This window comes from Sus scrofa, chromosome 9, assembly GCF_054392235.1.
Source record: "Sus scrofa isolate SSC_HxYL_T2T_F1_AM1 chromosome 9, Sscrofa_HxYL_maternal_Yorkshire_Landrace_v2.0, whole genome shotgun sequence".
Classification (NCBI taxonomy): Eukaryota; Metazoa; Chordata; class Mammalia; order Artiodactyla; family Suidae; genus Sus; species Sus scrofa.
In genome coordinates, this window is record NC_139391.1 from 114040727 (window position 1) to 114063127 (window position 22401).

The window sequence follows — 22401 nt, forward strand, 5'->3', positions numbered from 1 at the left end:
CCCACGGGTTAGGGGAACATGTTCAATAATGCCCCTCACCTCTTTCACTTGATTCCTGGTATCAGGACATAGATGACCCCTCCAGCCTAATCCTTCTGGGGTCGGCTCTGGAGAGGATCCAAACCCCTGCATGCCCTCTCACTGTCTCCATCTCAGTGAAGAGCGCGTCTCCTCTCCATCCGTTTGCAGCTGACTCTGCATTTCCCTCTCTTTTCGTCTCCACCTCTGCCTCCTTGCCCTGGATTTCCTGAGAGGGCGAGGATGGGTCACCACCTTCAGCTGCTGCTCCCTGAGCTGGTGCCCGCCCCTCACTGCGTAGGCAGCTCCTGCGGGCGCCGCTCCCTCCTCCCGGTCGCAGGGGGCGCTGTGGGGCGAAGTGGACGCAAGTGCCAGCAAGCACCGTGCCCAGGCTGGACCTGCGGGTCACCGGGGAGCGCTAGACGGCCGCGGGGAAGGTGACCGTACGCCTGGTCGCGGGGCGTGGAGGCATCCCGGGCCGGAGCCGGGGCCGGGCGGGATTTCAAAGAGCCATGGCCAAGCAGGCTCCGGTAAGAGGGCCTCCCTCTCAGGACCGGTCCTCGGGTTCCGGCTCAGCAGGCCGGCATCCTGGGGTCCTCGCGGGGCGGTGGCGGACGGATGGGGCAAGGTCGTGAGGGTCGCGTTAGGCTCCGGGTATGGGGTCTGGACGCTGACGGAGCCGGTGACCGCCGCTCCTGGGGCTCGTCGATAGCCAAAGCCCTAAACAAAGCCGAACACAGAACTGGCCAAGTCAGGCGGGGGCGGGCGTGCGAGGGAAAGGATCAAAACTGGTCTGGGGCCGGCTATGGGTGTTATAGTTTAACCAGTTTTACGTTATGGTTTTTGAATTTAGGACAAGTGTTTTAAAAGATTTAAGATCCCGAATGGTTGAATGATGGTTGGCAGAAGATTAAATGTTAGAATTTAATGCTAAGGGGTTGAAATTTGTGTTGAGTGTAAGAAGGAAGGAGACTATGTTGGAAAGCTAGGAGAGGATATGAAAATCTAAATGGGTAAACATTATTTGATTATTTCATGTTTTGTTGAAATCGAGGTTTTATGTTTCTCTGCATTTTATAAACCTAGATATTGAGTCTTTGTGCAGGTTACTAAATGAATTCATGAGATCATCACTTTTAAGTTACCTTTAACAGTCAACAAAAATAATAATTCCTATGCCCAAATAAATAAAAGATATGTAAAAATTTTATAGCAAAAATTATATATGCAGGCATATCTCGGGGATATTTGGGGTTTGGTTCCAGAGCACTGCAATAAAGCAAATATCACAGTAAAGGGAGTCACCAACTTTTTGGTTTCCCAGTGCATCTAAAAGTTATGTTTACACTGTACTATAGTTTATTCAAGTTTGCAATAGCATTATGTCTTAAAAAGCAATGTACATCCTTAATTAAAAATACTTTATGGGAGTTCCTGTTGTGGCTCAGAGGTAACATACCCCACTAGTATCCATGAGGATGTGGGTTCAGTCCCTGGCCTCATTCAGTGGGTTAAGGATCCATCCTTGCTGTGAGCTGTGGTGTAGGTTGCAAACACACTCAGACCTGGCATTGCTGTGGCTGAGGTGTAGGCTGGCAGCTACAACTCCAATTTAATGACTAGCCTGGGAACTTCCATATGCTGCAGGTGTGGCCCTTAAAAAAAACAAAACAAAAAAAAAAAAACATTTTATGGCTGAAAATACTGTCATCTGAGCCTTCAGCAAGTTGTAATCTTTTTGCTGGTGGAAGGTCTTGTGTCCATGTTGATGACCGATGGATGATCAGCGTGGTGGTTGCTGAAGGTAGGCATGGCTGCGGCAACTTCTTAAGACAACAGGGCAGTTTGCTGCATCCATTGACTCCTCTTTTCAGGAAGAGTGCATTCTCTGTAGCATGCAATGCTGTTTAATAGTAGTCTACCGAGTACACTTCCTTTCAAAGTTGAGTCAGTCCTCTTGAACCCTGACACTGCTTTAGCAACTAAGTTTATCTGAACTTCTAAAGCATTTTTTGTCATTTTCAACAATCTAAATGGCATCTTCCCCAGAACTAGATTCCATCTCAAGAAACCACTGTCTTTGCTCATCCATAAGAAGCAACTCCTTATCTGTTCAAGTATTGTTATGAGATTGCAGCAATTCAGTCACATCTTCAGGCTCCACTTCTAATTATAGTTCTCTTGCTATTTCCACCATATCTGCAGTTACTTCCTCCACTGAAGTCTGGAACCACTCAAAGTCATCCTGAGGTTTGGAATCAACTTCTTCCAAACTCCTGTTGATGTTGATATTTTTACTTCTTTCCATGGATTATGAATGCTCTTCATGGCATCTAGAAGGATAAATCCTTTCCAGATTTTTGATTTACTTAGGTCAGATCCATCAGAGGAATTGTTATCTATGGCAGCTGTAGCTTTAATAAATAATAATCTTAAAAAATAATCAGATTTGAAAGTAGTAGTTACTCCTTAATCCCTGGGCTGCAGAATAGCAGGCAGAAAAATAACAATCTTGTACATCACCAGAGTTCTTGAGTGACCAGATGCATTATCAATGAGCAGCAGCAGAAATATTTTGAAGGGTATCTTTTTTTCTGAGTGGATAGGTCTCAACAGTGGGCTTAAAATTTTTGATAAACCATGTTGTAAACAGATGTGCTATCATCCAAGCTTTGTTGTTCCATTTCTAGAGGACAGGCAGAGTTGATTTAGCATAATTGTTAAGGACCCTAGAATTGTCAAAATGGTGAATGAGCAGTGGCTTCAACTTAGAGTCACCAGGTGCATTTAGCTCTCAGCAGGAAAGTCACCATGTCCTTTGAAGCTTTGAAACTAGGCATTGACTTTACTCTCTAGCCATGAAAGTCCTCGAAGATATCTTTCTCCAATATTAGGCTGTTTTGTCTACATTGAAAATTTGTTGTTTAGTGTAGCCACCTTCATTATAATTACCTTAGCTACATCTTCTGAATAACTTGCTGCAGCTTCTACACCAACATTGCTTCACCTTACTCTTTTATGTTTAGGAGTTGGCTGCTTCCCGTCAGCTAGCTTCACACTTTTTTTCTGCAATTTCTTCACCTCTCTTAGAATTGAGAAGAGTTAAGGCCTTGCTCTGGTTTAGGGTTTGGCTTAAGGGAATATTGTGGCTGGTTTAATCTTCTATCCAGACCCCTGGATAAAAATTGTGTCAGGAATAAGACTGTTTTGCTTTTTTATCATTTGTGTTCAGTGGAGTAGCACTTTAATTTCCTTCAAGAACTTTTCCTTTGCATTCACAACTTAGCAAACTGGCACGAGAGACCTAACTTTCGTCTTGTCTCAGCCTTCAACATGCCTTCCTCGCTAAGCTTAATAATTTCTAGCTTTTGATTCAGAGCCACTGATGTGTGACTCTTGCTTTCGTTTGAACACTTAGAGACCATTAGTGTTCACTCGAAATACTTAGTAATGTAAGGTTATTAAGTGGTCTAATTTCAGTATTGTTCTGTCTCAGGGATTAGAGGCCTGAGGACAGGGAGAGAGATGGGGAAATGGCCAGTTGATGGAGCAGTCAGAACACACACAACATTTATCAGTTAAGTTTGCCATCCTATATTGATATGGTTTGTGGCACCCAAAAACAATTAGTCAGAGATCACTGATCGCAAGTCACCATAACAAATATAATAACAATCAAAAAGTTTGAAATATTGTGAGAATTACCTTTTTGGTAATTCACTTTTTGTGACACAGAGACATGACGTGAGAAAATGCTGTTGGGAAAACAGCACCAATAGACATGTTCAACACAGGTTTGCCACAAACCTTCAATTTGTAAAAAATACAGTATTTGCAAAGCACAATAAAATGAGTTATGTCTGTAGATGGGAGATAAGTCAGGCCCATAGATGAGAAGACAAATATAATAAAGATACTTTTCTTCCAAGTTAATATATAAGTTCACTGCAGCTTCATCAAAAGGGCAGTAAGATTTTTGTGAATTAGACAGAGTCTAAATTTCATTTGGAAAAAAAAAGGTCAAAAATATGATTCTAGGAGTTCCTGTCGTGGCTCTGCAGAAGTGAATTTGACTAGCATTCATGAGGGCACAGGTTCAGTCCCTGGCCTCGCTCAGTGGCTCAGGGATCCAGCATTGCTGTGGGCTGTGGTGTAGGTTGCAGACAGGCTTGGATCCTGAGTGGCTCTGGCTGTGGTGTAGGCCAGCAGCTACAGCTCTCATTCGATCCCTAGGCTGGGAACTTCCATATTCCATGGGTACGGCCCTAAAAATAAAAAAATAAAAAAATTTAAAAAAAAGAGAGAGAGAGATAAACTAAGAGGAAGTATTTGTAGCCTAATGTAGTCAATTAAAACACAAATTATGTAAGGAAATCTTAAAAGTGAAAGGAGAAATGACTCAGTAAAAATATAGGTAAAGGATATGAAGAGGCAGTTTACGGAACTAAAAGCAATGGTCAGTGGATAAAAGAATGCATTAAAAAGGGCAAAGTCTTGGAGTTCCTGCTGTGGCACAATAGAATCAGCAGCATCTAGGGAGCACTGGGACGCAGGTTAAATGCCCAGCCCAGCACAGTGATATGGCATTGCTGCAGCTGCAGCTTAGCTTGCAGCTCAGCTTGGATCTCATCCCTACCCTGGGAACTCCATATGCCACAGAGCAGCCAAGAAAAAAAAAAGATAAAAAGATAAATTGACCTGGGAAGATGACATATTCAATGAAAGAAGTTACAGTTATTTGTTCCCATTTTTATTTTAAAGAAAGCGTAAAAATGAAAAAGTTCCATACTGTACACATGCATACATAGTTGGAGCACGCAGAAAGAACAAGTAGAAGAGTTGGTCGTGGGTACCAGCAGAACCACATGACTGGAGTAGGGGAAGGAGCAGTTCCCAAGGAAGAAGCTGCCTAACAGACAGAAACACTGACTACTATAAAAAATCTTTTAAATTGATAAGAAGAAACTGGGGTTTTGAAACAATTAAGACTGTATATGCATTTTTTCCTTAATTTCAGTTACCTCTGACTTTTGAGGATGTTGCCATTTATTTCTCGGAGCAAGAATGGCGGAACCTAGAGGCATGGCAGAAGGAGCTTTACAAGCAAGTCATGAGAACCAATTATGAGATTCTTGTTTCTCTAGGTAAGAAGTATTTAACTCTGGGTAGGTCATGAGACTGGTTCCTGTTAGAGGTCAATCAGTCAATACTCCCGTTTGTCAGGGAGCCAGGTTTTTCAGGCATTAACTCAGAAAGTTTTTACCCCAGAGTCTTTTGTTAACGTCTGTAAACCATGCTAATTCTTACTCAGAGGCAGACATTGTTACATGAGAGTATTTGTGACAGCATGTAATATAAGGTAGTGAGAGGCGACTACATATATGGCAGGGCTTTTAGTCTCTACATGCTCACAGGCTGCCCTGGTTTTCCACATGGATGCGTGCCTAGCCTACATGCCATGCTCTATAAAGTACCCTCTAAATCTTTAACCTAGGATGTCCCCACATGTCATCTTTTAGAGTGGTGTCCATATGCTTCAGAAAAGCTAATGTTGAAATTCCCATCGTGGCTCAACGGTAATGAACCCGACCAGTATCCATGAGGATTCAGGTTCGATCCCTGGCCTCACTTAGTGGGTTAAGGATCCAACATTGCTGTGACCTGTGGTGTAGGCCACAAACACGGTTTGGATCCTCCATTGCTGTGGCTGTGGTTGTGATGTAGGCCAGCAGCTGTAGCTCCAATTCAACCCCTAGCCTAGGCCTAGGAACTTCTACATGCCACAAGCCTGGCCTTAAGAAGCAAAAAAAGAAAAAAAAAAGCTAATGTTATTTTTCCCTGTAATGAGATTTCAGAAGATTAAGGCGTTTAACAGTTGTTTCTGTATGGCTATGGTAATGGTAGTCTTTTCCATCTTTTTACTTACTTGACCTTTATACTTTTTATTACTAAATATGACTTTTTAAAAAATCAATCTGGGAGTTCCCCTGTGGTAGAACGGGATTGGCAGTGTTTCTGCAGCACCAGGACACAGGTTTGATCCCTGGCGCACACAGTGGGTTAAAGGACCTGGCATTGCCACAACTGCAACATAGGTTGCAGCTGTGGCTTGGATCTGCTTCCTGGCCCAGAGACTCCATATGCCATGAGGAGGCCAAAAAAGAAAAAAAAAAAAGTCTGTTGGGAGAAGAATCAAAATGAATGGTAATCTCATACTGAGTGAAGTAAGTTGGAAAGAGAAAAACAAACACCATATGATATCAGTTATATGTGGAATCTAAAATTTGGCACAAATGATCTATCTACAAAACAGAAAAGATCATGGACATGTAGGACAAACTTGTGTTTGCCAAGGGGGAAGGGGAGGGAGTGGAATGGATTGGGAGTCTGGAGTTAGTAGATGAAAACTCATGTGGAGTGGATGGGCAATGATCCTGTTGTATAGCACAGGGAACTGCATATCTAATCACTTGTGATAGAACATGATGGAAGATAATGTGAGAAAAAGCGTGTATATGACTGGGTCACTTTGCTGTACAGTAGTAATTGACACAACATTGTAAATCAATCAAAATGAATGATAAGGAGTTCCCTGGTGGCCTAGTAGTTAAGATCCAGCATTGCTTCTGCTGTGACTTCAGCCCCTGGCCCTAGAGCTTCCATGTGCCATAGATGCAGCCAAAAAAAAAAAAAAAAAGAAAGAAAAGTCTCCTGCTTCAGTTAATTCCCCAAAGGCAACCACTTTTAACCATTTCTGTTTTCATTCTTACTGTGGTTTCCTTTGGTCTGTCAGGCTTACACCCATTTTTCTTGGTTTATGTAGTTGAGGCAGCATTAATTCTTACTATGAAAAATGAGAGTTTCACTCACTTGTGATTTTCCTCTTCTATCTCTTTCTTCCCCTTCTTCCCAAATTTTGATAATTTTTTGATCCCTCTATTGGCTACTTTTTTTTTTTTAGGGCCACACCCACTACATGTGGAAGTTCCCAGGCCAGGGGTCGAATCAGAGCTGTGGCTGCCTGCCTACACCACAGCCATAGCAATGCAGGATCCAAGCCACATCTTTGACCTACACCACAGCTTATGGCAATGCTGGATTCTCAACCCACTGAGTGAGGCCAGGGATCGAACCCACGACCCCATGGATCCTAGTTGGGTTCATTAACTGCTGAGCCACAAAGGGAATTCCCAGCTACCTTTTAATTTAAGTAATAAACTTCTAGATTATGTTCCATCAACTTTATGTCTCTTGATTACATCAGTCTATAAAGGTAAGATAATTATTTCTCCGACATTCCCTCTACTTCTGCCAGCTTCTGACAGCCATTTCACTTCCGTTATACTGCAGCATCTTTAATAGTTCTGTTACTTTCAGTTTCCATGATTAAGTTGTCCAGTCTCTATAGAGTGTTTCTAAAGCATTAATCCAAGAGAGTACATTGTTTTAATTGTTACTGAAGAACCAATTAAAATAACTGAATCTATATATAAAGAAGAATAATCCTATGTCATTAACCCTGTGTCACCTAAAAAGAATGTTCCAAGCATCAGGATCAAATGGAAGTGAAGTGGTATATCATTGTGGTTTTCATTTGTATTGCCTTAATGGTTAATCATATTGAGCATCTTTTCATTTGTATATCTTCTTTGGAGAAATGTCTATTCAAATACTTTGCCCATTTTTAAAGTAGGCTATTTGTCTTTTTATTGTTTGTTAGGTTATAAGAGTACTCTATTTCTTTGGAGTACTGGACCTTTAACAGGTACAAGATTTGCATATGATATTTTCTCTGCTTCTTGGGTTGTCTGTTCACTTTTTGATGGTGTCCTTTGAAGCAGAAACTTAAGTTTCGATGAAGTCCAATTTATTTTTTTCTTTTGTTGATTGAGCTTTTGATGTCATATCTAAGAAACCCAAAGTCACAAAGATTCACTCCTATGTTTCCTTATAAGAGTTTTATAGTTTTAGTGCTTATATTTAGGACTTTGATCCTTTTTTTTTCCTTCTTGGATCTATTTTGAGTAAGTTTTTTGTTTGTTTGTTTTAGAGCCATACCTGTGTCATATGGAAGTTCCCAGGTTAGGGCTCAAATCAGAGCTGCATCTGCAACCTATGCCACAGCTTGCAGCAATGCTGGATCCTTAACCCACTGAGAGAGGCCAGGGATTGAACCTGCATCCTTGTGGATACTAGTCATGTTCTTAACCTGCTGAGCCACAACAGAAGCACCCTCAGATAGTTTTTTTACATGGTGTGAGATAAGGATCCAATTTCTTTTGCATATGGCTGTCCACTTGTCCCAATACCATTTGTTGAAAAGACTATTCTTTCCATCATTGACTTATCTTGGCACCTCTTTGGAAAACCAGTTAACCATAAATGTCAGAGTTTACTTCGTTATTCTCAATTCTGTTTCATTGATCTGTCCATCTTTATCTAGTAGCAGTTTTGATTACCATTGCTTTAGGATCAGTTTGTCAGTATCGGGGCAGGGGGAGGCTGATGGTGTTTGGAGAATATTGTCATCGTAACAATACTAAGACTTTCACTTCATGAATGAGAGATATGATTCCATTTATCTAGGACTTTAAATTTTTCTTTCGACAACATTTTTGTGATTTTTACTGTGCAGATTTTACATTTTTTTCATTAAGTTTATTCCTACTGGAGTTCCCGTCGTGGCGCGGTGGAAAGGAATCTGACTAGGAAACATATAAGGTTGTGGGTTCGATCCCTGGCCTCTCTCAGTGGGTTAGGGATCTGGCATTGCTGTGAGCTGTGGTGTAAGTTGCAGACTCAGCTCAGATCCCGAGTTGCTGTAGCTGTGGTGTAGGCCAGCAGCTGTAGCTCCAATTTGACTCCTGGGGAACCTCCATATGCTGCAGGTGCGGCCCTAAAAAAGCAAAAAAAAAAAAAAAAAATTCCTAGTATTTTGTTCTCTTTTATTTTGTTGTAAATGGACTTGTTTCCTTAAATTTTGGGGGGGAAAATAATTTAAAAATATGCTTAGAGTTCAACTCAAATGAAGACTGAGAATAGTTGTATGGATTTAAATAAAAGATAGTTATTCCTTTTTTCATGAGCGCAGCCTTGGAATTCTTTTGGGATTGAAGTCAGATTTCAGAGGTCTACTGAGGAATCTGGAACAGTGTGATTCCACATGTGCACAGTCTCCACATGTGCATGTCCACTCTTCCATTTTATCCCTAAAGCATTTTCCAGCTAATCCTCTTTTTCTGATCTGGACCATCTACTACTCTCCCTTTAGCAATCCACGAGGTATATTTCTGATTCTTTTAAATATATATGAAAGATACTTTTACTTGAAAATACATAAACTTTTCTTATAGGGGAACAGGGTCATATACTAGGAATCTTACAGCTATTTTAATTGGTTCACTTCATTCATTGCAACCTCTCTTTCTGTTCTAGCAGAACTCAACTATGTTTTAGGCTGTGATTAGCACTGTCACTGGAAGTACTTCTCAGAATATTTTAGCTGGAGCTACCTACTTTGAAATTTCCTAAGGCAGTCATTCCAGTTCTTATTTTCACATACCCCCCCCCTTTCCCAGGATATCTCCAGTTGTCTCAAGAGTTGTTCCACCCTTCTCAAAGCACACCACTGGTGAGTTTTAAGAAACCCATAACAAAATATATCATATATCTAGCATTGTTAGATATATATGGGGGACCAAGACAAAATTAAACACTCAACTCATCAAACAGGTCTAGGTAGATTAGGAAGCACTGTTATAATATGTGGGCAGTTTTGCTTCTCTTTGTGTAAACTTATCTGTTTTTTAACATCTCACATACCTTTTCCCAGGAGTAAATTTGAGAAATTTAAAATGACTCATTGTGCTTTATCAAGGAAACCAAACGACTCATTGTGCTTTGAATTTAGTGTTCAAGGAAACCACACTACCCTGTCTGACTCCTCTGTACAGGTGAAGGACTTCCCAAGCCAGAACTAATATCCTGGATTGAACAGGGGAGAGAGCCCTTCAGGAATTGGGGAGAATCACAGAAATCAGGAAATACAAGTTACTTCTCTACTGATGTGTATTTTGATCCAGTTATTGAGGGACAACTGCTTTGGGGTGAGTATTAAGAAATACGAGCCCTGTCCTTAAGAAATCACATTCAGGTTTCTTAGTTCCAATTATCTGATCTTCACTTCCTGTTTGAATGGACTGAGACTTAAATCTGTTATATTCTAGAGAAAGGCAGTGAAGCATAGTAGTTAGGATTGTGGGTTCTAGATCCTGAGTCTGGGACTTGCCTTTTCCAGGTGACCTTGGGTAGTTACTCAACCTCTTAGTATTTCAATTTCCTGACCTATAAAATGAAGATAATAAAAGTACTTACATTTTAGGATTCAATGGGTAAATATATAGAAATTGTTAACATGATACCTGTCAACACAGTAAGAATTCAGAAAATATGAGCTATTCTTAGTAGTAGGGTGGGGAAGGGAATCAGAGATTCATCTTTTGTTTCTTGTCATGATGGGAGCATCTGACATTTTTGGATTCGTAAGAGTATGTATTAAAATATGGAAAGAGGAGGAATTCCTGTCATGGTGCAGTGGAAATGAATCCAAGTAGGAACCATGAGGTTGCAGGTTTGATCCCTGGCCTTGCTCAGTGGGTTGAGGATCCCGCGTTGCTGTGGCTGTGGCATAGGCCAGCCGCTACAGCTCCGATTGGACCCCTAGCCTGGGAACCTCCATGTGGTGCGGGTACGCCCTAAAAAGACAAAAAATAAAAAATAAAATAAAATAAAATATGGAAAGAAATTCAAATCGGAGCATCATTCCAGGAAATCTTGTCCATAGTTTTGGTTTTTAGCTGCTTCTTTGAGGAGAGTAAAAGTTTTTCTAAACAAATTATTTCACTTTTACCATCTGTTATCAGTTCTTCCAAGAAACCTTTTTACAGGGTTGGTTGGAATAGGGGTGAGGAGAGAGGAATAGTTGGTCTTGAGACAGCTCCTAGAGTATATGGAAACATAGTGTTAGCCAGGGCCTGTGGGTAACACTGCCATCATTATTTTTTGACTCCAGAAATGTCTGCACACCCAGATGGCATGGATCTGGTGGTCCTGAGATCATAATAATGGTGAACATTTATAGAGTACTTGCAGCATGCCAGGTCCATGCTAAGCCCCGTACACACATTTACTCATAGAGTTCTTACAACAATCTTATGTAATACTCCATTTTAAAGGAGAAGGGACTGAAACTAGAGATTACCGTGACAAAGGTTGCATGGTGGACAGGTGGGTTTCAAACCCAGTCTGATTCCAGAGCTTAGAACCTATATTTGTGACCTGTATTTCCTCTTTCAATATTATCCTGTTCAGTTCAGTTCCAGCAGACTCTCACCAAACTCTTGGTCATGAAATTGACCTTCACCGAAAGGACCGGCTGCTTTAGTTCAGTGAAAACTGGGCTTCCAGGCTACCTCAGGTCACCGCTACTGGCGACAGCCTTGTCATGCCATAGACTGGAATACTGACTGACTTTTTGTTTTCAATTTTAGGAAGCCAGCAAGCTGTGAATTCAGGAGCAGCTCATTGCCACTTCCAAACAGATCCTCTCCAGAGCCAATGTTCCTCTGAACCCTTATTAGGAAAAAGTGAAGATGTTTCCTTCAGGCTCAACCAAGTCGTCATCCTCCTGAACCCACACAGACATGATACATGGTCTCTAGTTCCAGCCGTCCACAGCTCCAGGAGACCCTCCCACAGAGAAAGACTCCCAAGTCCCGGGACCCAGGGCCTCCCAGGTTTCCAGGAAATCTCCTCCGGGGAAGGCGTCCAACACCCTTGCCCTGTCTGTGGGGAAAGCTTTTGGCAGCAGGGCCTTTTAGAGCTACATCAAGCAAGCCACTCAAAGGACCAGCCACACAAGGCTCAGAAGCAATTCTGCAAACCAGCTGATGTACAGCAGCCGCGGAGCATTCCTCAGAGTCAGAGGCACTTCCGCTGTCCGGAGTGTGGGCGGGGCTTCCGCCGGAAGCAGTGTTTGCGGAGCCATCAGGCGGTCCACGCGAGGGAGAGCCCGCTACAGGGTAGCGAAGGTAAGGTGTGCAGTCACCATCTCCGCGCGGCGGAGAGACCTTCCCTATGCCCCGGCCCTGACGAGAGCGTTCCCGGGATTCCGCCCGACATTGAGAGGCCAGACTCCCGAAGAGAGAACGTCAGGGCTTCCGAGAAGGCCAAGCTTCCTCGCGCGCGTTCGGGTGAGAAGGCGGGCCTGAGCCGGATTGGCGAGGAGTGCGGCCTTGGGGCGGGAGGCCCGGAGGCTCTGGAGCTCGGCCCCGGCCTCGGTGGGGAGAAGCTGTCTGCCTGCAGCATGTGTGGCCGGCGCTCCTCCCGGCAGTGCGGGCTTGCGGACCACGCCCGTGTGCACGGCGTGGAGCGGCCTTTCCGATCTGCCGAGTGCGGCCGTGCCTTCTGCCAGCGCGGGCAGCTGCGCCGCCGGCGGCTGCACTCGGAAGGGCAGCCCTTCGCTTGCCCCGACTGCGGCCTGGCATTCCAACTGAGGACCCTGCTGCGGGCCCATAGGCTCCGGCACAGTGGCGAGAGGCCGCTCTCCTGTGGCGAGTGCGGCCGTGGCTTCGCCCACCCGTGCAAGCTGCGCGAACACCTGCGGGTGCATAGCGGCGAGCGGCCTTTCGGCTGCCCCGAGTGCGGCAAGAGCTTTCGCCTAAAGGGCATTCTGAAGGCTCATGAGCGCACACACAGTCGTGAAAGGCCCTTCCGGTGCGGGCAGTGCGGCAAGGGCTTCACGCGTCCGTCCAAGTTGGCAGAGCACCTCCGCGTGCACAGCGGTGAGCGGCCTTTCGGCTGTCCTGACTGCGGTCGCCGCTTCCGCCTTAAGGGGCAGCTGCGGAGCCATCAGCGGCTGCACACGGGCGAAAGGCCCTTTCCATGCCCTGACTGTGGCAAGAGCTACCGCGTCAAGGCCGACATGAAGGCACACCGGCTGCTGCACGGCGGCCGGATGCCCTTCTCCTGTGATTGCGGCAAAGGCTTCGCCAAGCAGTCTAAGCTCGTGGAGCACATCCGGACGCACACGGGCGAGAAACCCTTTCAGTGTCCACAATGCGACAAGAGCTTCCGCTTGAAAGCACAGCTGCTCAGCCACCAGGGCCTGCACACGGGAGAGAGACCTTTTCACTGCCCTGAGTGCAATAAAAACTTTCGGGAAAGGGGCCACATGCTTCGGCACCAGCGCATCCACAGGCCTGAGAGGCCGTTCGCTTGTGCAGACTGTGGCAAGGGCTTCATTTATAAGTCGAAACTCGCCGAACACATCAGAGTGCACACAAAATCTTGTCATGTTCCCAGTGAGCCTGACGTTAAGAAGAGGCTCAGCCAGCTGTTTGCAATGATCGAGGCTGACTGGAGTTGAGGCCGAGTAGGGCGCCCAAAGCGTTCAGCAGTGTTGACATTGCCTGGGCATCACAGCAACCGTGGCCAACCCCAAAATCTGGTAGACAGATTGTAGGAACAGGGCCCCTTTTTGAGGAAGAATGTATTACATCGTTTAAACCATCACTAGCTGTTGTTTTCTATCCATTGATAAGTATTTCTTCCTATCCTCTTAAGGAGTAATTCCTCCCCTGTGCTAAGCTAGCTCTAAAATCCAAGCTTGAATTTAGAAAGCAGGAAATCCCTCCAGTACTGTTCTTAAAGCTAAAAGGATAGGGTGGCTATGCAGTGTCAACTCTATTTTTCTTTTTAGTATGACCCTAAGCAAGGGGTTCAACCCAGCAAATTTTGTTGCAGACCTGATAATGATATTGGATTTAGTTCTTACTGATTTATTGTGGAGCTAATAGCAATAAAACAAGTCTCTCAATCATGGTTTGTTTATTTATATGAATCCTGAAGTTTCACAGCAGGTTCCATAGCGATTATGCATGGTTACTCCTAAGGAAAAGCTGATAATTTAAGCACAATTCCGTTAATTTGAGTTGAAGAAAGTAAAACTGAGGATGCTAAGATGTATGGGACTAGATTTTATACAAGTGACTGGGACAGGCGGTAGATTTGGCAGATCTAGAACACAGGGGCTGTTTACAGCTGAGAGTGAAGATTTCCAAGAGTGATTTTCTAGGCAGAAGATAAAAGTCCTGAGATAAGACAAAATAACAAAGCTAAAGGCTTTGTTAGGGAGCAACACAGGCAACAACAGTTTCCTGTAGAGAGTTTTCAAGCAGATGGTAAAAGTAAACATAGTACAAATAGAAGTCCAGGAAAATACCCCATTTGTTACATTAGGTGAAGATTTTGTGACTACACAATGTTTATGTCTCAGACAGTTGTTTTCCACCCAAAGAATTCCTAACTTTCACGGATTTCATGTTTCATGTAAAAGAATGGCTGATGTGAAATTCTGAGGGTGACAAGAGATGAGATGTCAGTAAACTGTGATAGATGTTACTATAAAGCAATGATGATTTCACAGATGTTTTTCTCTGGAACACTAGTTCTGAAAATATTCTGGGGGGAAAAATTATATGTCAGGTTTAAATAAGTAAAAGCTCCCCCCTCCCACTCCCACAGTCTGTGACTCTTTAAGAGAAAGATATAATGTATATTCTGAATATATATTGCTCTTAGGATTCCTTTCTCCCCCACCCCCAAGAAGAAAGCACTGCGATCTTGTGGACATAGAATTCTGCAGGACTCATTTTGGAAAACATAACTCAAGAAGGGTACTGGCTCCAGCCAAGTAGCCCCTAATCTGTTAAGAATGCAACTGTGGCATTGCCATTGTGGCTTAGTGAGTTAAGGGTCTGACGTCTCAATGAGGATGTGGGTTTTAATCCCTGTCCTGGCTCAGTGGGTTAAGTATCTGGCATTGCTGCTGCTGTATTCTAGATCACAGGTGTGGCTTGGCTCTGGTGTTGCTCTGGTTGAGGCATAGGCCACAGCTGTAGCTCCAATTCAGCCCATGGCCTGGGAATTGCCACATGCTACAGGTGCAGCCATTTGGAAAAAAAAAGAATGAGACTTACCGGGATGAAGGCTTTTAGTTTTAGGTGACGAAACTGAACTTTCGTCAAATAAATAAAAAGTTCACATCTTTCATTGGTTTTAGATCACCCTCATTCATCATGTGATAGGACATTAAGAAAGGCGACCATCAGGGGTGATATGATTTAGACAGGTTTATAATCACTAGAAACACATGGTTATGTGTACAGTGTTCATGGGGCAGCTGAACTCACAAAGCATGAAGAAAGGGGCGGTGGCCCTGCTGCAGATGAGGTGAGGAAGCAGGAGGAGGAGGGTCCATGGTGGAGGAGATTGAAGAGGAAGAGGAGGTCTGGAGGAGGAGACAATAAACAATAAACAATGTAGAGGCTTTGAGGGTGACTGAAAGCCAAGGCCTCTAGTTTGGTGTTCTCACACATTGCCTGTTATAGTTGAAGGTTCTCAGAAATAGCAAAAGATCTGAGTGTTTGAATTTTGTTAGAAACTGGAAATGTTTTGGAGGAAGTTGAGAGAAAGGGTACAGCCCAATAAACCCAAGTATTCCAGGCTGCCCACACTACAAGTGAAAAAGATACCAGAATGATTTTTAAAGACTAGAGGGGTTTCTGGGAAAGAAGACATTACAAGCACAGGTTCAAAAACTTCTCTTCCTTTCCTACCCAAAATTCTTAAAAAAAAAAAAAAAAAATCAATGCCAAGTAAGATACTCTGGGGAAATCTCTGAACTTGAAAACAAACAAAAAACCCTGTCACCTAAAAAGGAATGAAAAAAACCTGACTGGCCCAACAATGAATGTATTAAAGGCACAAAATGGTAAAGGAAAAATTAATGTCAAGAAGAAAAGGTCTCTGTTGAGCCATTATTTAACATTATGGAGTGTATCACATTATCGCATACCTGGAACATCCAAAAGAATCAGTTCAGTAACTATTACAAGTGAGAAAAACGATCCTATTCACAAAAAGCCAGTTATTTAAAATAAGAATCGAGTTACTGTTGTGGCTTAAGAACACAGTAGGATGCAGGTTCAATCCCTGGCCTGGACCACTGGGTTAAGGATCCGGTGTTGCTGCAATCTACAGTTAGTTGGTAGATGCAGCTCAGATCTGGCATGGCTGTGGCTGTGGTTAAGGCCTGCAGTTGTAGTCCGATTTGATCCCTAGCCTGGGAACTTATATGTGCTGTGGCACTAAAAAAAAAAAAGGAATTACACACGTTTATATTTGTGTCTTCTGACTGTCAGTATCGTATCCTATTGAAATGATAGTAAAGGGATTTTGTTTTCAGATGCTGTAAATCCTCAATGAACAGATCACCAGATAAGAAGTGTTGATACATTTCAGAAAGCTATTAGAAGAAAAGTATCTAATCAAGAGAAGCAGATGACTGAACTGGGAGGTAAGGATTTGCTCAGAAGAAACCCAACCTGGGAGCCAGGCAGGATGGAAGCCTGACATTAAGACCTTAATTGAAAGACTATTACAGTGAATACTCCAGCCCCACTCCATCCATTACGATTACCAACACAAAGTTCCAACTACAACAGCGGGAAGTATGTCTGGAGGCTGAGTATTTACCTTGCAAGGAAAAAAAGAACATATAGGGTATAACTAGGACAATGTAGAAGTTGTTGGAGATAAAAGCCCTCTTCATTCTAGTATTTAGAAGACTCCGTAGCAGTCACTCTGGAGTAAAATGTCACACAAGACCCACCTGTGGACACAAAGATCCTAATTAACTTGTCTACTGCTACATTATTTTTCTTTCTTTCTTTTTGGCCACGCCCATGGCAAGCGAAAGTTCCCAGGCCAGGGATTGAACCCTTGCCACAGCAGTGACCCTCTAGATCCTTAACCTGCTGAGTCACCAGGGACCTGTGGTTTTCTTTTTCTTTTTTTCCTTTTTTAGGGCTGTACCCGAGGTATATGGAGGTTCCCAGGCTAGGGGTCAATTCGGGGCTACAGCTGCCAGCCTGTGCCACACCACAACAACGCTGGATCTAAGCTGTGCCTTCCACCTACACCACAGCAATGCTGGATCCTTAACCCACTGAGCAGGGCCAGGGATCGAACTCGCATCCTCATGGATACTAGTCAGACTCAACCTGCTGAGCCACAAAGGGAACTCCCTCAGTTTTCTTTTAAATTAAGTAATAGTTTCCACACTACCTCTTTAACTTGTAAACACTCTTGTTAGCTATGCTAGCAGGGTGGTCTGTGGTAGTGGGATGCCCACTGTTGAAGGGTAGCAGACTATGCCACCCCCGAGATATGCCACTTTGACATAAGGGTTATTTTGAGCAATTGAGAGGATGCAGATAGGAGAAAATCTCACTCTCCTTTCATTTGACTAAAAAAAGCAGGACATAAATTTTCAAAGATGTGCCTCTGAAACGAGGCTTTGGTTTCTACCAATGCTTATCAGGAGGGACGAGAGTTATTCCCCAGGGACAACTATGGGCCCTTTCAGCCTGGAGACAGCACCACAAGAATCCACATAATGTTACTAACCAGCCTTTACCCACCATTAGTTTACCTTCTCCAGTTTGCTGCCCTTATCACACCTCCCACATCCCGGGTTCCTTATAGGGGCCTAAGGAGGTGAATTCAAGGTAGCGCAAATCTTCCCTGAACCAGTGAAAACCATCACATGAGTAGGTGGTTGGCAGAGAGGTGGATGAAGTAGTAAGCCAGCTGTGTGATGACACGATTTCATTTTGAAGGTGATGAAAGCAAGTTTTTTGGCTGCCCCAAGGCATATATGGAGTTCCTGGGCCAGGGATGAGATTTGAGCCTCAATTGTGACCTAAGCCACAACTGCAGCAATGTGGGGTCCTTAACCCACTGCTCTGAGCCTGGGATTGAACCTGTGTCCCTATGCCCCCAAGATGCTGCTGATCCCATTGTGCCGCAGCTGAAACTCTGAAATAAAATTACTTTTAAGGCAGGACCGGGAAGAAAAAAAATTTTTTTGGCTGTACCTGGGGTATATGGAAGTTCCAGGGCCAGGGATTGAATCCCAGTTGCAGCTGTGACCTACATAGTGGTGGTAACTCGGATCCTTAAGTGGCTATGCCACAGCAGGAACTCCAGGACAGGAAAAAATTTTAACTTAAAATTCTCCGTCCCTTTGAGCCACTACACTCCCTCTCCTTTAGCTGTGCATTCTGCGCCCGTATTACACATTAACTAGACCCCATTATAAGACACAGGAATGCCTACTTATCAAGAAAAAACAACAACAAAAGTTTCCTCCTATCTCCAGCAAAGTAATCATTCGGAGTTAATATTGCTTTCTCAATCCTGTATGGGGTCACAGTAACCCACCACTTGCCTTGGTGGACCATGGAAACTGTCAATATACTTTGATACATAACCCTTTGTCTCAAAAACCTGTATAACTGAATTTGACTTTTGACAGGTGGAACAGTCTTCAGACCTTTCGGAAAGACTGTCACCCAGGTTATAATACTCAAGTTGATTCAAATAAAAATTTCCACTTCTTTCTTAGATCGACTTACTGATTAATTTTTTTCATTTACAAGGAGCACTCTCTAGTACCAAAAATTGAAGCAGAAAAAAGCAACCTTACACATGATCCAATTCCCTGATTTATGTGCCCGTCAATTTTAGGTCCAACCTTGTGTAACCTCCAAAGGAGGAAGGGACCAGAGTTTGCAGTCCTCCCGATCCAGAGAGCCTCGGAGATATGGACGCAATGCCAGGAGGATGCTCCTAGAGGCTCTTGGCTCCCCCTACCTGCAGGCGGCGACGAGTCATTGGACAAGAAAGGCAACATTTCCGGGATCCCCTGCGTGTCCCCATGGCAACGGGCACCGCGGGGCGGAACTGACCCCCGCGGGGCTCAGGCCTCACTCCCGAGCGGTTTTCCGCCCTGGTATAGAAGCGGCGGCGGCGGGAAGTAGTACCTCGCATCCATCGGAAGCTCAGAATCCGAATGGAGAGCATCCCGGGGGCAGGTTCAGCTGCCCCGCCCAGGGTCTCAGGCTGTGCATCTGTACAAGTGTCGTCAGGGGTGAGACCTCTCGCCGGGCAGAGGGGGCAGCCTTCTTCCGCTGGAAGAAAAGCCTGCTGGGGAGGGAGCAGGGCTCGAAGGAGGCGCTGTCTGGGAATACTGCCACTGACTGTGAAATCTGCAGCCCTAGCCCTACAGTCTAAGCCGCGCTTTCGAGCTGGGGTCCCCCAGGGTGCGGTACGGGGAAATATGTGCGCTCAGCGGTGGACACTGAGTTTGTTGAAGCAGAGATTGAGTTTTTGCTACTCATTCAGTGTGTTGCCCCAGTGGGCCCTATACGAACATCTGTGGAATTAATGAATGAAAGAGTCCTACCCATAGCCACTGATTTTACAGTCAGCCTTAGGGCTTTCTGAGTGTTCCTGTTTCTCTGAAGCTCAGCTTGTATACTGGGAGTACTGTTGGTAAGATATAGAATGGGAGAAAGAAGAACAGAGGGAACTATGGCTTTGGAAAGGAGTCTCAATGGGGTACGTATAGTACAATACTAAATTGCAGTGATAGGGCCTGTCACTTTAACAGCAGTTTTTTGGAAAATGGTAATGACGGTTGCAACTCTTTTTTAAAAATGTGATTAAAAAAACATTGGATGTGTATTGGCATAGCACCTGTTATTTATACATGTCAACAATGAAAATGAAAATGCATAAACTGATTAGCCAGATAATAATCAAGTTAGAATTTGCACCATGTTTTACATCCATTACTCCTCAAATGTTGGCGTAAATGGCTTATTCTGTACTGCCACAGTTTCAAATTTGATGGTTGCAACTCTTATTTTAGTTCAAGTCTTTCAAAGATCGCTGAGTGATAATAACTTCCTGATACTTAGCTTAAATTGACACAGTTTCCTAAGAAATATGACAATTAATTTCTTATTGCCTTTTTCACTAATGCAAGAAAATTGTAGTCTGAATAGAATAGAATCTGGAGTTCCCTTCGTGGCTCAGCGGCTAACGAACCCAACTAGGATCCATGAGGATGTGGGTTCAATCTCTGAGCTTTCTCAGTGAGTTAAGGATCCTGTGTTGCTGTTAGCTGTGGTAAGTCTCAGATGTGGCTTGGATCCCATGTTTCTGTGGCTGTGGCATAGGCTGGCAGCTGTAGCTCCAATTCAACCCCTAGCCTGGGAACTTCCATGTGCTGTGGGTTCAGCCCTAAGAAGAAAAATAAAAGTATAGAATCTTTAGATTTTTTTTTTCTTTTTAGGGATGCATCTGTGGCACATGGATGTTCCCAGGCTAGGGGTTGAATCAGAGCTGGCTACTCCACAGCAACACTGGATCCAAGCCGCATCTGTGGCCTGTACACAGCTTACAGCAACACCTGATCCTTGACCCACTGAGTGAAGCCAGGAATCAAACCCGAGTCCTAACTGATACTAGTCAGATTCATTTCCGCTGTGCCACAACAGGAACTCCTTTAGATGTCTTTATTCAATTCATTTTATAGATGATTAAAGAGAGTTACAGAGAGGTTAAAATGACTTGCTCCAGGTAATATAGCTGGTGGTTGAAAAGACAGCTAGGGTTTTTTTAAAATACTTTTTTTTTTCTTTTTTTTTTTTTTTTTTTTTTTTTTTGGCCACCCCTCAGCATATGGAGTTCCCAGGCCAGGGACCAGATCCAAGTCACGATTGTGACCTAAGCCAAAGCTGAGGCAACACCAAATCTGTAATCCACTGCTGGGCTGGGATCAAACCTGTGTCCCAGTGCTCCCAAGATGCTGGCAATCCCAGTGCGCCACAACAGGGACTCCAAAATACATTCATTTGTTATTTTTTATTATTAAAGTGTAGTTGATTTACAGTGTTGTGCCAATTTCTGCTGCACAGCAAAGTGACCCAGTCATGCATGTGTACACATTCCCCTTCCCATATCATCTTCCACATGTTGTCTCTGTGAGGATGCAGGTTCAATCCCTGGCCTCACTCAGTGGGTTAAGGATTGGCATTGCCTTAAGCTGCAGTGTAGTTCACAGATGCAGCTCAATCTGATGTTGCTGTGGCTGTGGCGTAGGCCTGCAGCTGAAGCTCTGACTGGACTCCAGCCCAGGAACTTTCATATGCCACAGGTGCAGCCAGAAAAAAGAAAAAGAAGAAGAAGAAACTGGGGAAAAGAGTAAGTGAAACCTAAACAGGAAATAAAGATTAGATCTGTAATAAATGAAATGGAAAAACAGTAAGGAAAATCATCAAAACCAAAAGCTGGTTCTTTAACCAGTTTTTTAAAAATTATAAACCTCTAGCCAGACTAATCATAAAAAAAGATAAAAGTTCTCAATATCAGCAGTAAGGGAACTGACCACTACAGATTCACTATACAAAGTATAAATAAGAACACCGGAGTTCCCGTCGTGGCGCAGTGGTTAACGAATCCGACTAGGAACCGGTTCGATCCCTGCTCTTGCTCAGTGGGTTAACGATCCGGCGTTGCCGTGAGCTGTGGTGTAGGTGGCAGACGTGGCTCGGATCCCGTGTTGCTGTGGCTCTGGCATAGGCTGGCAGTTACAGCTCCGATTCGACCCCTAGCCTGGGAACCTCCATATGCCGCGGGAACGGCCCTAGAAATGGCAAAAAGACAAAAAATAAATAAGTAAGAACACTGTGAACAACTTTATGCCAATAAACTTATGTTAAATGGACACATTCCCACTAATTACCAAAGCTCCCTCAGGAAGAAATAGATAACCTAAACAGCCCTATATCTATTAAAGAAATTGAGTTTATAATTAAGATCTTTACCCCACAGAGGAAATTGTATCAAACATTTAAGAATTTTTTAAAAAAATCAATTCTGTGGAGTTCTTGTCATGGCTCAGTGTTAACAAATCCTACTAGAAACCATAAGGTTGTGGGTTCTATCCCTGGCTTCACTCAGTGTGTTAAGGATCCAGCGTTGCCGTGAGCTGTAGTGTAGGTCACAGATGGAGCTTGGATCGCATGTTGCTGTGGCCCTGGTGTAGGCCAACAGCTACTGCTCCAATTAGACCCCTAACCTGGGAACCTCCATATGGTGTGGGAGCAGCCCTAGAAAAGGCAAAAAGACAAAAATAAATTTTAAAAAATCAACTCTACACAAACTTTTACAGAAAATTGAGAGAGAACACTTCCCGACTCATTCTATGAAGCCATCAGTACTATGATATCAAAGCCAGATAAAAATTAAAGATCAAAATTCTTTATACATAAATGTATAAACTTTTTTTTTTCTTTTTTTGGCTGCCCCATGGCATATGGAGTTCCTGGGCCAGGGATCAGATCTGAAGTGTAGTTGCAACCTACACTACAGCTGCAGCAATGCTGGATCCTTTAACCCAGTGTGCCAGGC

The 22401-nt window shown here is 43.8% G+C and overlaps 1 protein-coding gene across 2 annotated transcripts; it reads left to right on the plus strand.

Moving 5' to 3' along the window:
• The first annotated feature begins 391 nt into the window (after positions 1 to 391).
• On the plus strand, positions 392 to 19668 carry ZNF786 (zinc finger protein 786). Of its 2 annotated transcripts, XM_084977514.1 has the most exons (5): positions 392 to 548; positions 5036 to 5162; positions 9972 to 10124; positions 11568 to 12107; positions 18670 to 19668. In XM_084977514.1, exons 1-5 carry the CDS (start codon positions 531 to 533, stop codon positions 18960 to 18962), a joined length of 1131 nt encoding a protein of 376 aa, XP_084833640.1. In that variant the 5' UTR covers positions 392 to 530; the 3' UTR covers positions 18963 to 19668. The 2 variants fall into 2 exon arrangements, with proteins under 2 accessions (XP_084833640.1, XP_005667826.2); XM_005667769.4 differs by lacking the exon at positions 18670 to 19668 and having other exon boundaries at positions 11568 to 13894.
• Positions 19669 to 22401: the final 2733 nt, after the last annotated feature.